This window comes from Euleptes europaea, chromosome 3, assembly GCF_029931775.1.
Source record: "Euleptes europaea isolate rEulEur1 chromosome 3, rEulEur1.hap1, whole genome shotgun sequence".
Lineage (NCBI taxonomy): Eukaryota > Metazoa > Chordata > Lepidosauria > Squamata > Sphaerodactylidae > Euleptes > Euleptes europaea.
In genome coordinates this window covers 96399728-96417866 of record NC_079314.1, presented here as the reverse complement: position 1 = coordinate 96417866, position 18139 = coordinate 96399728, and the positions used below count along the sequence as shown (strand labels likewise).

The 18139-nt window shown below is 43.4% G+C and overlaps 1 protein-coding gene across 1 annotated transcript; it reads left to right on the top strand.

The window, feature by feature from the left end:
- The first annotated feature begins 1765 nt into the window (after positions 1–1765).
- Positions 1766–17780, top strand: GLT8D2 (glycosyltransferase 8 domain containing 2). The gene is made up of 10 exons (XM_056847071.1): positions 1766–2060; positions 4422–4470; positions 5925–6023; positions 7519–7687; positions 10809–10926; positions 12036–12120; positions 13282–13394; positions 14961–15127; positions 16198–16310; positions 17571–17780. Exons 2-10 carry the CDS (start codon positions 4452–4454, stop codon positions 17741–17743), a joined length of 1056 nt encoding a protein of 351 aa, XP_056703049.1. The 5' UTR covers positions 1766–2060; positions 4422–4451; the 3' UTR covers positions 17744–17780.
- The last annotated feature ends 359 nt before the right edge of the window (positions 17781–18139 follow it).

Genomic DNA, 18139 nt, shown 5'->3' with positions numbered 1-18139 from the left:
TCTGTTTTGAATCTCTCGCCCTCCAGCTTTAGCAGATGACCCCGTCTTCTAGTGTTATGGGAGAGGGAGAAAAACTTCTCCCTGTCCACTCTCTCCAAACCATGCATAATTTTATAGACCTCTATCATGTCTCCCCTCAGCCACCTTCTTTCCAAGCTAAACAGCCCTAAGCGTCTTAACTGCTCTCCATAGGACAGTTGCTCTAGTCCCCTAATCATTTTGGTTGCTCTTTTCTGCACCTTCTCAAGCTCTGTAATATTCTTTTTTAGGTGTGGTGACCAGAACTGTACACAGTATTCCAAGTGTGGTCTCACCATAGATTTGTACAAGGGCAGTATGATATCAGCAGTTTTATTCTCTATTCCTCATCTAATTATGGCCAGCATGGAATTTGCCTTTTTTACAGCAGCCGCACACTGGGTTGACATCTTCATTGAGCTATCCACTACCACCCCAAGATCCCTTTCTTGGTCTGTCGCTGCCAGCACAGATCCCATCAGTGTATATGTGAAGTTGGGATTTTTTGCCCCAATATGCATCACTTTACACTTACTCACATTGAATCCCATTTGCCATTTTAATGCCCATTCTTCCAGTATGCAGATCCTTCTGGAGCTCTTCACAGTCCGATTTTATTTTAACCACCCTAAATAATTTGGTGTCATCTGCAAACTTGGCTACTTCACTGTTTAACCCCAACTCCAGGTCACTGATGAACAGGTTGAAAAGCACCAGTCCCAACACAGATCCCTGAGGCACCCCACTGCTCACATCCCACCATTGTGAGAACTGACCATTGATTCCTACTCTCTGCTTCCTATTTTTCAGCCAGCTCTCAATCCATAAGAGGACTTTTCCTCTTATCCCATGACTATGAAGTTTGCTTAGCAGTATTTGGTGGGGGACTTTGTCAAAAGCTTTTTGGAAATCCATTTACACAATATCCACAGGCTCATTCCTGTCCACATGCTTATTGACGCTTTCAAAAAACTCTAATAGGTTAGTGAGACAGGACCTACCCTTACAGAAGCCATGTTGGGTTTTGCCCAGCAGACCTTGCCCTTCTATATGCTTGACAATTCTATCTTTAATAATGCTTTCCACTAATTTACCCGGAACAGACGTTAAGCTAACTAGCCTGTAATTTCCTGGGTCCCCCCTGGAACCTTTTTTATAAATGGGTGTTACATTGGCCATTCTCCAGTCCTCTGGTACAGAGGCTGATCGAAGGGACATATTACATATCTTTGTTAGAAGTTCAGCAATTTCCCACTTGAGTTCTTGAAGAACTCTAGGATGAATACCGTCTGGTCCCTGTGACTTGTTAGTTTGCAGTTTGTCTAGATGTTCTAGGACTTCCTGCCTTGTTACCACTATTTGCCTCAGTTCCTCATTTTCCAATCTCCAAAATCTCTGTTCAGGAGAAGGAATCTGTCCTGTATCTTCAACAGTGAAGACAGATGAGAAGAATTCATTTAGTTTTTCAGCAATTGCTTTATCCTCCCTTAGAGTTCCTTTACTTCATGTTCTAAAAAAGTACTTGTAAACTGATAGGCGCTGCCATGTTCAGGGCAACTAAAAACGAACATTGAAGCAAAAATGTAATCTGAGCTCAGAACTGTTTCTGAGGTTTCTTCTGGAAGTGCTTTTTCCCCCTCTGGAATTTTCTGTCAGATGAGGATCAACTGGAGGGGGAGGAAAGTCAGCCAGATCTGGGGCTGTGTTGTTCGTTCGGCACATCTGGAAGCAGTTTATGTGGCTCACTCCACCAGGCAATGTCTGCATTCTGTGCAGCTCCAGAGTAGCTGAAAGGAAGGAAACCTGCTTTAAGTAAACCACAAGAGAATTTTAAAAGACATTTTCCTATCAAAGTATGTCTGTAGGGACCACGGAGGACTTTCAAGTCTCTCGCCTGCAGGATTTCAATAGTGATCTCACGAGAGATCCAGTTTTGGCATGAGTATTTTTTTTTGTACTGGACCATCCAGCAACCAAGAGCAGCTGCCTTGCAGTTATTTTTCTGGAGAAAGAAATCCTAATTGTTGTTCTGCATTTGAGAGGTAAGACATTTAATTCTGCAGGAACCCACTCAGTTTCCTTTCTCACTCCCGCTGCTGCACCCTCTCATTTTGTTATAGGATCTTCCAGTTGTGTCTGGGTAGAGTCAGTATCCAGTAACAAACTTCGAAGAGGTTTAGTAAATGCCTCTACAGAATACTGAGCAGATATGATCTCATTTTTTGAAAAATGAGACTCTAACTTTGATCTTATGGAATTTTCATTTATTAAACCAAAAGCAGCACCTTTGTGCTGGTTTGGATTCTAGAGTTTACAATCTGGTGTGGTGTGAGTTACCTGGGCGTGACTGTTATGAGGGAAAGCATATGGTACATTTCACATGGCAAATATGAGACTAAATGTGGTTTGGGGCCTTGGTGAATAGTGATAGAAAGATTTTATTTGCTTATAGAAAGATTGCTTTGGATTTTCTGTGCTTTAAAATGGAAAATACATAGGGACCTTTCAATCATGCGAAGATTCTTTGTGTGAGGAATGTCGAAGAACAATATCCTTAAAGGCCATATCTTTACAAACTCATTTAATAAATTATGCTGCAGTCCTATGGACATTTACCTAGGAGTAAGCCCCATCAAATGGTTGGACTACTACTGTGGTGTTCACAGTAGTACTGTGAGACCCAGGATCAAATCTCCACTTTGCCGTAGAAGCTTGCTTTGTGACCTTGGGCCAGTTACACACTCTTGGCCTAACCTACCTCACAGGATTGTTGTAAGGATAACATGGAGGAGAGGAGAAAGATGTAAGCCAATGAGTCCCCATCGGGGAGAAAGGCAGCATATAAATTAAGTAAATAAATAAATTCTGAGTAAACATGCATCAGATCACACTATACATTTATGAACTGGGCCGTTGTAATACTAATGAATCTGTTTGATAAGGACATAAGAACTACTGTGAAGGATCAGACAAATCGTCCATTTAGTCCAACATCCTGTTTCACAAAGTAGTGAACCAGATGCCCCAAACAGGCCCATGGCAGCATTGCAGAGGCCAAAACCTCTCACTGTTGGTTCCATCCAGTACAGGTATGCAGTGGGTTACTAACAGAACTTCCATGTTCAAAGGTAATAACCTTACATGAAGGCTCTGTTAATCATAATGGCTGATAAACATTAATATACCTATCCTCCGTGAATCTGTCTAACTCGCTTTTGATACCAATTATACAGATAGAACGTTTAACTGTATCTAATACAGGAATAAATTAAAAGTGTGATTGTAAAGGCTTTCAAGTTAGAATGATAAAACCCCTTATCGATAAACCACACTCATCTTGCTGCAGTTTAGACGTGCTCTGATTGCAGCTATAATAAATAATGCTACCTTTGTTTTGTTATTTTTTCTCTCATTGAGTGATTTTTTTGGGTGGGGCGTGGAGCCAAACAGTATCAAGCTGTTCCAAGCTGCCCTAAGTAAATGCTTTCTGACACAGAGAGGGAGATAATGCAGGGATCTTTCAAAGGCTCCTATCTTGCTGATAAGATGCAAAGCTAAGATTCATGGTAGTCCTCGGCAACCATAAATGTCATTGTCCAGTTGTGTGAGGCTTCAAAGGCCCTTTGTAAACTGCTTGAACAAAACTTGGGCAAATAATCGTTGCAGCAACACTGGGGTCTACCAGTGTGCATTGGGGGGGGGATCTTGGGCTAACAGCATGATGTATTTCTGTTTATCAGTCAGTGTTTAATGTGATAGATAACAATTCTTAACAGTTGTGTAGGTCTTTCAGTGTTTAAAGCATTACACATGTATTATCATAGACATATTTACAACAACCCTGTAAGGTAGGCCAGTATTATTATCTCCAGGTGGCAAATGGGGGGACTGAGGCTGAGAGAAAGTAGTTTGGCTAAAGCCACTTTGGGAGCAATCCTAAGTAAATATACTCAAAAGTAAATCTCATCTTATTCAATAGAGCTTACTCCCAGGAAGCGTCCTTAGAATTGCAGACTTTGTGGCTGAAATTAGATTTGAATAGGTCACCTTCTGGATCACAGCTCAGTCTTGCCACACTAGCTAGGGTTGCCAACAACCTGGAGAGAGAAAATGTCCTACCCCTTTAAACAGAGGCTTCAAGTTATGTGATTTACCTCCATGCCATGGACAGTTTCAACTGCCCATTTCCCCACCTTAAACCTCTGTTAAAAGGATAAAACATTTTTCTTCAGGTTGTTGGCAACTCTAACACCAGTTCATATCCTGGCGGAAAACAGCAGCTGTCTAGAGACATAGGTCCCATAGATGTGTACAATCCCCCATAGCCCATGCACCAGCTTTGTCACATGTTTCAACCTTTGGTGGTGTTTTAACGTTCCCCTCCCTTTCTCTCATTCTTTCAGCAACAGGTCGCAACCATACGAAAAGGACACATGGCTGTACTGCGAAAAAGTAAGAAACCTTCAGGGCTAAAATGCTAATTTAAAAATAATTAAGTCTCCCGTTTGTGACTGACACCCGCAGAAGATTCACTACCCAAAAGCAGGGAATGGGCAGGTAAGGCAGCAGAGTACCTGCAGTCCTAGCAGATGGGTGTTAGAGTTTGACAGGCAGGCCAACAGGCAATGCTGAGGTGTGCACAGTGCTAGTCCACTGTGGGAAGCGACAGTTGGAGGAACAACTGCGGAACAACAGGTAACCTGAAGTATTGCTTCGGCATTGGTTTGAAGCCTACTCAGGGCCCCACCTCCTTGGAGATCAGCCCTCGATTAAAGGGGCAGCCCTGTTTCTGAGGCATGTTCCCTGGCAAGGTTGCTCTGTGTCCTGCGTAGGATCATAGCCCTTTACTTCATCAAAGGAAATCTGTATGTATGGTTGCCTCCATGGCTGCTCCTCAGAATAGCCCAGGGCAAGAGTGTTCCCCTGCTCAAGGGTCTTGGTATCTTTGGACTCTTCCGTGAGGGTCTTTGACCATAACATTAGTTAAACAATATTTGTGTGAACAAGGGAGTGTTATTGTGTACTGTCACCAACAGGTGTCAGCATACCCTGAGGGAGGCAGCTGCCAGGGCTCAGGACTTCCACTGCCATTACCCCCACCCACGCACCTCTCCAGTCTTTACCCATGCTCCCAACTGTCATTGAGGAAGGGGGTGTAGGTGGTGCACAGCGATGGCGCTCCTAGTGGCAATGGCAGGTGGTGCAGCCAACTGACCATGGATGGTGGGAGGGCTTGCAAGCAGGAGAAGAATGCATGGGCAGGTGAGGGCATGCAGGTGTGGGGGTGGAAGAGAGGGCATGAGGGGGACCCTGGGCACTGTATGCCAAGCCCCCCCCCAAACCTGGTCCTGGTCACCATGTTTTATACAGTGGGTGGATACTATCTAGCAAAAGATGAGCAGCATGAACAGCAGTGACCGGGGGGTAGGGGCTGTGGCTAAGTGGCTGAGCATCTGCTTGGCATGTAGAAGGTTCCAGGTTCAATCCCCGGGGTCCCCAGTTAAAGGGACTAGGCAAGAAGGTGATATGAAAGACCTCAGTCTGAGTCCCTGGAGAGCCAGTTTCTGGTCTGAGTAGACAATACTGACTTTGATGGACCAGGGGTCTGATTCAGTATAAGGCAGTTTCATGTGTTCATGTGTCTTTCTGCTCCTGCTATGGAGTAGCCATCTTGTAAGCCACCTTGAGTTCCACAAGGGTGAAAGGTGGCAAACAATTATTTTAAACAAACGAACAAACAAAGGGATGGTGGACCTTCAAGAACTGATGGCAAAGGTGGGGATCTGCAGTGGGAGGAAGAAAACCCTGCTGCTTTTCTGCAGGCAAGATGTGTCTTCTGCCAGCCAAATCCTTGCTTAGGATCTACCCCAATGCTGATGATTAACAAGCTGTCTTTTCTATTTCAGTTAATCAGATTCTACTCTTCCTACTTGTTTTGACTGTTTGTGTCATCCTTTATAATAAAGTTCACAAGATGCCATCTACCTTGCTAAAGAATGAACCAGGTATGCACCTGTTGTTAGAATCTGTTTTTATTTTGCCATTGCCAAGGCTGAACCCTTCCAGTCATAACACAAGATAAGTAGGAATGTAAAGTCCAGAGCTGCTGGCATTCTGAGATTCTCCAAATGGCTTGCTGAGTTTCTCCGGCTTTTGCCCATCGCTGTTGGCTCTGTACCCTTCTCTACTACTATATAGCCAACAGTAGGCCTGTCCTAGTTGCCCTATTCCTTTGTGACTGCTTACAGTGCCTCTGCATGTAAACAAGCATGTGAGCACAGGCCCAGTATCATAGGGAAGTATGGCAGCCAACACCAGCGTGGCAGTAGTCGGCAGGTATGTGGAACAAAAGCTCATATTTAAATAAATGTTGTTAGTCTTTAAGGTGCCACTGGATTTTTTTAAAATGTGGAACAAGTGACAGACTTAGGTGGTAGATTAGGCGAGAAGTCTGATATCAATTCACAATGCCATTGACTTTCACCAAGACTTTCCTCCCAACTTCTTTTACAGACTTCTGTAAAGGCCCCTTCTAATCTAGTATAAAATAGAACTATATCATTGTGTGGAGCAAAATCAAACAGAAGTCCAGTAGTGCTTAGAGGTAAACAACATTTATTCCAGCATAAGCTTTCATGATACATGAAATACATCAGATACATGAAGTGTACATCTGTAAGGCAAATGAATTAAAGGCTACAAACAACATAAAGAGTAATCAGTCTGTTTACAGTGTGTGAGGACCATTCCCAACTGCTGATAGATCAGCCAAGTAGGATTAACATAAAGTCATATCTAGAAAAGTGCAGAATGAAACATGAAAAGCAGATCCAGTTAGAAAATTATAGAACAAAAGAAAAGTGAGGGAGGGAGAAATGAGATTTCCCCCTGCAAGTCCCCTGTGGGTTGCAGCTTGTAGCTGAACTAATTAACACATGTAAGGGGTGAAATATATTATTAGCACCTATAGAGAGTGAGAAATCCAAAGTCCTTGTTAAGACCTGGAGTGGCTTTCAGATTTCTCCCTCATAGGTGCTAACATCTTGTATGTATCACCCATTACATATGTCCATTATTTCAGCTGTATTTCTGTAACATTCTGATTTGACCTCCTTGTCATGTTTCACCCTGCGCTTTTGTAGATCAGACGTTACTCCTACTTTACCAAGCTACCAACCGTCGGGAGTGGCCTTTGTCCACTCTGAATAGATTAAATACTCTTTTACAGTTGTTTTTAACTGCCTTCTCTTTTTAACATCACACACACACAGTCTTTCCATTGTGTGCACTTTTTAATGTATATTCATAGGCCTTATAGATCTGATGCCTCTGAACAAATGAACACCGATTCATGAAAGCTTCTGCTGCAATAAACCTGGTTCGCCTCTAAAGTGCCACTGGATTCCTCCTGTATTATTTTTCTGCTACTAACTAATACGGCTACCCTTCTGGAACTGTGTGTAGTAACATATGGTTTAATTTTTTTTGAAAAAACAATAGATGACTTGGAGAGCCCCGAGGAAATGGAAGAAGACATTCCTGTGGTGATATGTGCTGCAGCAGGACGAATGGGCGCAGCCGTCGCAGCCATCAACAGCATTTACAGCAACTCTGATTCTAACATCTTGTTCTATATCGTTGGCTTAAAGAACAGCATCCCACATATCAGGTAGGAAGGTCTTCAGAAGTGATTTCAGTCCATACACGTCTGCCTATTTAGAGGAAAGGTTTAGAGCAGAACTACACGCTGTACCAACCAACACAACTTTCCTAACCGTGTGTCAGCCAGTTACCATTAATGGGGGGGGGGGACTGTAAAAAAACAACACCCGTTTCCCTGCCCATTTTCTCTTCTTGCAATGCCACATCCTTCCACAATCATCACAGACTAACTTAAACATCCATTCATGGGCCTCCACCACACATCACTGGAGATTGTTATGCTATGGCAACAATTTGCAACTGGATTATCCCATGCAGACAAGCCAGTCCAGTTATGAATGGTTGCTGGAATGCAACAATAGTGCAGTAATCATACAGTGACATGTGGGTGCTGCCACGGCAGCAGAACAATACACATTTATTAGCCTGCACAAAATTCCATTGCTTTAATAACCCCAGTGAAGTTTTACAATGTCCTATCAGGGGGTGGGGTCTTTTGTTTGTTTTTGTTTTGCTGAAGAAGCACAGTCCAAGTTGGAAGGGAGCACAGCTGTATTCTTTCCTCTCCCTGACACAGAAGCCAAAGTTGCTGTATTGCATCTTCTTCCATCTTATTCACCGAAATATCTCTGACTCATGTAAACAGCTAGCGGAGTATATTCAGTAGCAACAGCCAAAGAGGTACTTAGCTCGTTTGTGACACTGTTGAAAAGAGGACAGGTGTAGTTCTCAGAACTAGAAGAAAACAAAGCTTTTCCCCAAGATTCCCTGTGCATATAGAGATGGGGAAAGTGAATCCTTCCTCAAGCTGTCTACATAGTCAAAAGAAAAGGCAATTGTTGGTCATCCACATGTTAGTGTGTGATAACGCAATATAAAATGATGTCCAGGCTTCACCATTCTGAGGGGCAATCAAACAAATGCTTCAGCCATGGGGCCAGTTTAAATTCTACCTGGAATATCATAGTAGTAAAGTGAAGATTCATCTGAAAAATGCAATTGCAAATGGAAACTCTGGGAAGGTTTAAGATGATTCATAAAATAATAGAATTATAGAGTTGAAAGTGGTTATACAGACCATCTAGTCCAGTGATGGCGAACCTTTTAGAGACCGAGTGCCCAAACTGCAACCCAAAACCCACTTATTTATCTCCGAGTGCCAGTGCGCACCACAGCAACACGGCACAGCCCTAGGCCAGTGGTCAGCAAACTCATTAGTCAACAGAACCAAATATCAACAGTACAATGATTGAGATTTCTTTTGAGAGCCAAATTTCTTAAACTTAAACTATATAGGTAGGTACACTGAATAAAACTTGATATCATACTTAATAATCTTATTTATTGATAAAAATTAAATTGTAAGCCCCTGCCATTTCCCCCTCCCCGTCCTGAGTCCCATTAGGAGGCCAGGTCTACCCATTGGCTTTCTTGGCAGTAGACCTGGCCTCCGGAGGCCCGTAGAAGCCAATTGGTAGACCTGGCCTCTGAAGGGGGACTTTTTCCCCCTCCTCGGAGTCCAGGTCTACCGCCAAGAAAGCCAGTGGGTAGACATGGCCTCTGAGGAGGGAAAAAAGTAAGTAAGGCATCTATAAAATTAAATCATGACAATGACTGACAAACACTGTACATTTTCCCCATCTGCATTCTCAAAACTCTGCAGGGGGGCTTATTGTTGAGTTGTGCCTCTGAGTGGCAAATCCAAGGCAAAACCTCCCATTCATAAATGGCCAATAACCCCTGTCCCGAGCCCAGGCCTCCCCGGGCCACCTCGGGACTTCCCAGACACCGGAGGGGGCTAGCCACCACACGCGGAGGGAGAAAAGGAGTCAGGACGGCAGGATAAAAGCCCCTTCCACCCGTCCTTCCCTCCGCCCGTCCTTCCCTCCGCCTGCTGACAAACCTCCGCGGTTGGGCGCCTGGACGGGGGGGAGGGGGGGCGAAGCACTGACTACACCACCCCCAGGCAGGAGCTCACCCCCACAACCTACCTTTCCCCCGCAGGTTCCCCAAAGGCAAGAAGGGCAGACGCCCCTGAACCGGCCTAACTGAAGAGGGATGGGGGGGCTTCTGGCGGGCTGGGAGTCCAGCCCCCCCAAATACACGTGTGTGCACGCTCGCCCCACTCCTCCGCGTGGGCCCCTCCAGAGGGCCGCGGGGGCCGGCTGGCCCCCGCCGGCCCCTGGGAGTGAGAAGGGCGGCGGGGCGGAACACCCTCCGGAGGGGCGGGGGGCGCCAGTCGCCGAAGGAGGCAGGACAGGGTCAGCGAGCGGAAGCGGCGATGGACTCCCCTCTTCCGGGCGGCAAGAGGCGAGGAGGCCCGGCTCAACGGCCGGGGAAGGAGCAGTGGGAGGCCCCGATGCCCGCACCTCCCCGCAGGGATTTCTCCCCCCACGGCCAGGCCCAGGAGTGGCGCGGGAGGCCGCGGGGAATGGGGGTTCTCCACCCCCCCTCGGCTCCGGGCAGGGGGGGATCGGGACTGAGGCCGGGGCGGAAAAATCCGGCAGGGAGTCCAGGAAAGGGGGGGCTTTGAAACGAGCGGTTCAAAGCCCCCGCAGCCCAGCTGGGTGGCTGCCTGCCTATAGCCTCCCCCATCCGGGGCGGGGCAGAGCCGGAAAGGCCAGCAGCTGGGAGGAACTGTGCGTGCCGGCAGAGAGGGCAACGCGTGCCGGAAGTGGCACGCGTGCCATAGGTTCGCCAACACGGATCTAGTCCAACCCTCTGATCAATGCAGGCTCAACCTAGGACATCCCTGACAAATGTTTGTCCAGCTGTTGCTTGAAGACTGCCAGTGAGGGTGAGCTCACCACCTCCCTAGGCAGCCGGTTTTACTGACGAACAACTCTTACTGTAAAAAAAAAAAAAACATTTTTCTAATATCCAGCAAGGGATTTGTACATCCAGTGCAGCCAGGAGCCTCTCAACAACCTTTCTGTCCATGTCAACCAGCAGCCCGGACACTGTGGGCTCGTATATGATGATTTTGATTTATAGTGTGAGTTGTTGTCGGGTTGTCTTGAAGAACTTGTTTATGAAAGACAAGTATATATGAGTGTGTGTGTGTGTTAAACAACATGCTCATTGCTTGACAAGTTCTCTGATATGCTTCTGTTTCTTTTTCATCTCAGAAAATGGATCAAAAATTCCAAACTGAAAGATATAAAGTTTAAAATTGTGGAATTTAACCCCATGGTGCTAAAAGGGAAAATGCGACCAGATGCAGCTCGTCCTGAGTTACTTCAACCAGTGAGTATCTAGTCAACAGAAAAAAGAGAAAAGCAGCTACCTTTGAAAAAAGAGAAAAGCAGCTACATGTCCTTTTACATAGCAAGCATCTCTCAACCCTTGTGTTTCACCTAGAAGAAACATGACAACCCACACTTATTCCTACAATAAACCTTCCAAAAGCTAGATGAGATGGTGGACCTTTATTTTTGTCAAAGAGCAGAAGAAAAGAAGGAGAAACAGTGACTAAGGAATTAATTTGAGTCAGGAGAAATCAGCCACTGAACCTGCTTCCAGTATCCAGGCTGAGCTCCAGATTGTGTGTAGAATAATACTGATGTTTCCATACTTGCTTATTTAATTAGATTTACAAACCACTTTTCAAGATTTTAAAGTGGAGTACAGCCCAATGAAAACAAAACATAATCATTAAAATATTATATTGTAGATTTAATACAATGTAAATCAAAACTAAGTTTAGCAGCATAGAAAAATGGGTGGGCGTAAGACGTTAGGTGGGTTCTATGGGGCTAAGTAGGAATCAAAGTTGCAAGACAACCTAAGTTAAGAAATTTATTTTAAATCAAAACCTTGCAACAGTCAGAACAATACAACTTAATTTTGTTCAGCACATAAGTAACAGAACTTGCAGCCGATCATGTTTTAAGTTCAGCTGAGTAACTGGTTGTCTTTTGAAACCCCGTCAGATCAATCGCATAGCCTGAGGAAAGTATTAAGTGCATACTTAATTTTGCCTCTGGCTTGCCAAAATGTGTTTTGCAAATGATAGGTCACAGCTTTCACTTCCCCCCCACCTAACAGATGCCTAGAGATTTAAGTGATCATGAGCATGTGCAAAATATTTTTCTTCTATGACTGAGTGGCCTTAGATCTGGGAATAGGGGGAACTTGGTTTCCGGGATTGTTTGAATCCAAGCACCTGGTTTTCGTAACTGAAACTCAGACACAAAAGGCATCCAGGGTTTGTGTATCATTAGAAATATTTTTCCAGATAGCTATTTTATTGCTTATTATTCAACTGGCTGTTCCCACGATGCACCATGTAATGTTTCTGGATTCTTCTACTTATAGATTGAGACCCATTCCTCCCTCCTTTTTTTATCCAACAGCTGAACTTCGTTCGATTTTACCTTCCTCTCCTTATCCATGAACATGAGAAAGTGATCTATCTTGATGATGATGTAATTGTCCAAGGTAAGGGTCTCTCCCCCCACATTGTCTGAAGACCATAAAGTCTACACACTGCAAAGTTTTTAAAAATTAGATAATTTGTTACATATTCTCTAGCAAAAGAAACCAATTCTGATAATATTAGTTGTTTGAGTACATTCTCATTGTTTGTAGTATAATTTAAAAAATTGTAAACATATTCATGAGGTTCCAGTACTGTGCCAGCACCTGTACCATTAAACAAAAAAGTATAAAACAAGAATAAAATCAGGAATAAAGATGTCATTAGAAACATGGTACCAGAGGTTGCCGTTATTGAACACAGGCTGTTGGAAAGTATGAAATTGTTTTTTAAGGAATGGGTGGATATTCTCTGAGAAACATGGTATATTAGCTTTTCCTCACACAGGATACATATCATGACTATAGCTAGAGTTAAAGGTAAAGGTCCCCTGTGCAAGCACCGGGTCATTCCTGACCCATGGGGTGACATCACATCCCGACGTTTCCAAGGCAGACTTTGTTTGCGGGGTGGTTTGCCAGTGCCTTTTCCAGTCATCTTCCCTTTCCCCCCAGCAAGCTGGGTACTCATTTTACCGACCTCGGAAGGATGGAAGGCTGAGTCACCCTTGAGCCGGCTACCTGAAACCGACTTCCGTCGGTATCAAACTCAGGTCGTGAGCAGAGCTTTTGACTGCAGTACTGCAGCTTAACACTCTGTGCCACGGGGCTCCTATAACTAGAGTTAGGAAGCTATTTTTCCTATTGTTAAGATTATCTGGATTCTGACCACCTTCCAGGAGACATGTAACTTAATTTACATGTCTGCACCAAGTAGGTTATTTTAGTAAGTTTATTTCAAATCCCAGGAACTTCTTGCACAAGGCTTTTTTCTTGATATCTACATGTGGCACACTGCAGGATGGGGATCAAATGCAATTTAGAAAAAGCACACTTCTTGTTTTTAAATAAGCCCACAGCAGGCCAGCTTTCTTCTTCAAAGAGGTATTCCTTCCTGTGAGAGAGAGAAAGGTAAGTGCCTCTGTTGCAATGGTGCTAGCCTCCCATTTGTTTTGTAAGTATGTGCTTTTAAAAAAAATCTAGGGTAAAATCTTTGGGTGTTAACACTGTGAAAAGCGCAGACCTTTGAGGCTTTTGAACAACGCTGGCTTCCATTTTTTAAAGGTGACATTCAAGAACTGTATGACACAAATCTTGCCCCTGGCCATGCTGCAGCTTTTTCAGATGACTGCGATCTGCCTTCTACTCATGAAATGGTCAGAAGTGTAGGAATGCAGGTAAGAAATCTTTGCGATGTAAAAATGTATTCCTGGAGTATTTCCCCACTTAATTCTTCTGGAGTTTGAGTGGTTTTTTTAAACACAATAGCATAAGACAATATTGGAATTTGCATAGGTCTTCTGATGCTCATTATGTGACCCAAACTGAAAGAAAATAAAGGGATCTGAGTATATGCCTTGTAATGCATTCAGGATCAAAAAGGGAGGGACTTAGGGAAACAACCAGGCCAGGAAAGGTCCCTTGGTTGTAGAATTAATTGCTGTTATTAATTTACCCACACGGATTTATAAGATAGCAGAGGCCCCAGGTGACTGATCATGGAATTTCAAGTTGTGGTGTAGTGGCTAAGAGCGGTGGTTTGGAGCGGTGGACTCTAATCTGGAGAACCGGGTTTGATTCCCCACTCCTCCACATGAGCGGAGGATGCTAATCTGGTGAAACGGGTCAGTTTCCCCACTCCTCCACATGAGCGGAGGATGCTAATCTGGTGAAACGGGTCAGTTTCCCCACTCCTACATGTGAAACCAACTGGGTGACCTTGGGCTAGTCACAGCTCTCTTAGAGCTCTCTCAGCCCCAACTACCTCATAGGGTGTCTGTTGCGGGGAGAAGGGAAAGCGATTGTAAGCCGGTTTGATCCTTAAGTAGTAGAGAAAGCCGGCATATAAAAACCAACTCTTCTTCTTGAATAGCCTCTCATTCTTCACTGCTTAGAATGTTAAAAACAGCGTTGTGTCGTAGCTGAAGGGTCAGATGACAACCAGGGAGACCTGGGCACAAATCCTCACTGTGATGAGGCTTACTAGCTGACATTGGGCCCCTCACTCTCGCAGCCCAACGTACCTCAGAGTTGTTGTAAAGATAAAATGGGAGGAGAGGATTATGTATGCCATAGAGAGCTCCTTGGAGGATAGGACGACAATTTAACAAATAGAGTGATTGATTCTAGAAGCCAACCTCCTTGCTCCCCCCGCAAGACTCTCCCGCCTTGTGGAATGGCCCAACTGAGGACAGGGAAGCTCCCAGTCTCCTGGCTTTCCACGAACTATGCAAAACTGAACTATTCAAGAAGGCTTCTCAGCACAAGTAATAGGGTTGCACTGTACAAAATGGATTTACAAACTTGCTTGGATAAATGATTAGGGACTGTGGTCTATACTGCTGCGTATGGCTTATTGTACATAGGGTCCTATTTATTAAGTTTCTGTACCGCTTAATGTGTCATGTGAATACTTATGCTACGCTTCAGTTCTTTCTGGTGGTTCCAGACTTCTAAAATCCTAAAATTTAGAATTCTAAAATGCATTGGTTATTGAATGTCCCATTTTGTTGATTGTACTGACTCACTACGTGTAATTGGCCTTGGGTCCCTGTGAGAAAGGCTATAAATAACGTCAATAAAAAAAAAATAGCGGACCTTGAATGCATTTCTATGCAACCACATCTGTTTTTTCTCAGTCTAACACAGGATGGATGGATGTTACGAAGTCAAGCTGGTAAGCACACTGTGTAACTGTTGTATGTTCGTATAGTAATTTAACACTTCATTTTTTCCTTTTCTAGAACACCTATATGGGATTCCTAGACTACCGGAAGCAAACAATTCGTGATCTTGGCATTAGCCCCAGCACCTGCTCCTTCAATCCTGGTGTCTTTGTTGCTAACATGACGGCATGGAAGCACCAACGAGTTACAAAGCAGTTAGAGAAATGGATGCAAAAAAATGTTGTGTATGTACAAACTGCTCTTTTCCTTTTTCATTGAGAGGCAGATTTCTAAGGAATTTATCATGGAAGAACACCATGGTGGGTAGGCACAGACCCTTAATAATTTCTCCTGTCATTTTGTTTTAATGAAATGTGAATTAAAAGGGCTGAGGGGCTATTTAACTTCCCCCACATGCCATTTCCCCAAATTACTTATACCTCATTGGGGGGGCAGTTTGATAAAAGGAGCTTAGGGCAGCAATTTCCAGCCCAAAAAAGCACAAAGGGAAAAGAGTTAAATCTCTGCCACAGTCTTTTCCTTTGAATCACAGTTCCTGCAGTCATGTTGTTAAAAAATGTTGGGAAAATAATCACAGACCTACACTGATGTGAAATTGTGCACTCAGTGTTTTTGGCATTCTTTTCACTTTATATTGCTTTGCTGTACTTGCAGAGTCTCTATTACTTAATACCAGCCTAGCATACACAGCACAAATGCACTTTTGGGAGTCTTTCTTTTGTGTTAGCTCAATCAGCACACCCTACCGGGCATCTGAACAAAACATTGAGAGGGATCAGCGTGGTATCTCTCTTGCTTAAATACAGTGGGAGGGTGTCATCTTGTGGAGGTTTAAAATAGATGGTTATTGATAGTATTCCAACTGCATCCTGATTTCAGCCCAGGTAGTGTTACAGCATCCTAACCTGGATGGCCCAGCCTAGCCTAATCACATCAGATCTCAAAAGCTAAGCAGAGTCGGCCTTGTTTAGCACTTGGATGGGAGACTACCAAAGAAGTCCAGGGTTGCTATAGAGGCAGGCAATGGCAAACTACCTCTGTTCATCTTGCCTTGAAAATCCGATGGGGTTGCCATAAGTCGACTGCAATTTGATGGCGCTTTCCACCACCACCTGTGTTGTAGCTATTCATTTGGGGGGGGGGGCGCTGCTCAGATCCTTTCCGCCCACCCCCCTCATTTACATGAGTGGAAATGTGCTATGCTTTATTGGTTACCATACAGGAAAGTATTAGACTATCTTGCTCTCTAAAAACGAACAAACAAAAGAGATTTTTATTTCTAAAATCTTTTCAGAGAAAACCTTTACAGCAGCAGTCTTGCAGGAGGTGTGGCCACTCCCCCGATGCTCATTGTATTCCATGGAAAATATTCACCGCTTACTCCTCTATGGCATATTCGCCATCTAGGTAAGTTTTAGACCAAAAAAAGCAAAAGATCCTCAAGCAGCCTCAGAATGATCGTGTTACTAGATGAGTGTACTGAAGGTATAAGAAATACATACAAGAAATGTATGAATCAAAACTTTGCATACAAAAAATGCTAAATCAAAATTTTGCAACTTTGATGAATTAAACAAATTTTGATAGTTTTGATAGTGATGTTTTTGCTTGTACATTTGAGAAGTGAGAAAGCACATCTACAATTTTTTTTACCTAGTATTCTAGGATTTAGTTGTTTATATCGGAACATGGACCTCTACAAAATTTGTATCTGGATTTAGCAGCTAAAACCTGAGCCCCTTTGATAATGTAAAGGTTTCCCCCCCTCAGGTCACAATAACCCTACCAAACATGCGAGACCCAGCCAGACGAAGTAATGCTTAAATCCCATTGAAATCAAGGGAGTAAGTCACATTAGTTTCCATGAGATTTAAGTCTGACTAGCTTTCCTGGGATTGGAGCCTTGGAATTTCAAGTTTCTTTTAGATTTTCATTGAGTTTTCCAAAAATCTAAATCTATTTTGTGTAAAACACCTAATGTTTACATTTTATAAAGTTATAAAAAGGTTACAGAAATCAATTGCAAGTTCATTAGCATTATTTGAATAAAATATGGGGTATAGTTATTATTTGAATAAAATATGGGGTATAATCCAGCCATAGGGATTTAAAGATGTACACCTGAAGGAAGGGCTGGTTTACATGTGCAGGCGTGTCAGATGGGAATGAGGTGGTAGAATGGACAACAACACTTCAGTCTGCATGTGGAAGACTGTTTTGAAAGCTCCATCACATTAAAAGGAACACCCAGCAAATATAAAATCAGTATAATGGGGAAAGGGGCTCAAACCCAGCTTCATGTCTGCTATGCTGGCTTAAAAAACAACAACAATTTACAAGGTGTGTTAAGCATTTGATGACAATGAAAAATGTCACAACCCAAGTGAAGTGGGGGCCCCTTATTCAACCAACTGCATATGTACATCAGACCTAAGTTACACAAACACTGCAAGGAATATTTCTGAATAAACAATATCACAGCTGCATTCCCCCATCAGCACTGGTGAGAGAAATAAGCAAGTAATTCAGTTCTTATGAAAGCCTTCGACAATATTTTAAGCAAGTAATTATTCAAGCAAGATGGTATGGATCATGCCCCTGCTGGCTTTTTTAAAGGTTTTCCAGCAAGAGCTGTAATAAGACTCTTTATTTTTTTGACATACCCAGGCTGGAGTCCTGATGCCAGGTACTCGGAACAGTTTCTTCACGAAGCCAAGTTACTTCACTGGAATGGAAGATATAAGCCTTGGGACTACCCTAGTATTCATACTGACCTTTGGGAAAAGTGGTTTGTCCCCGATCCTTCAGGGACATTTAAACTGATTCGTCCTAATAGCTGATGCCATTGTTTACAATTTAAGGCATCTGAGTCATTATTTCCAGCACGCACAAGGTACATAAGTCTACACACTATTTGGTGATGTGATTTACCTACTTCATTGTGCAGCTGTACGAGACTAAAATTGACATGCAGCCACCATACATGATGTTGAAGCAGTGTCTCAAAATAAACTTAGCCAAGTGTGCATTGAAGTTATGAAGTGTGTACAGAAGCTCCGGTATTGTCATGCTATTGAGACATCAACTCTTAGGGGAAATGCTTTTGTGAAATCAGGAACTCCTAAATTATATCCTGTAAATATAATGTTTCTTGCAGAGAGATTACCTGTAATACTTTTGTATAAAAAAATGTCTGTGTTGTATAGCCTTTATGTAGTCAATAGTAAACTAGAATT

What these genes read in the sequence shown, in the direction of transcription:
- GLT8D2 (XM_056847071.1), top strand. An exon ending in TGGATGCAAAAAAATGTTGT is followed by an intron (nt 15,128 to 16,197) that starts GTATGTACAAAC and finishes AAATCTTTTCAG; the next exon opens with AGAAAACCTTTACAGCAGCA. An exon ending in ATGGCATATTCGCCATCTAG is followed by an intron (nt 16,311 to 17,570) that starts GTAAGTTTTAGA and finishes TGACATACCCAG; the next exon opens with GCTGGAGTCCTGATGCCAGG.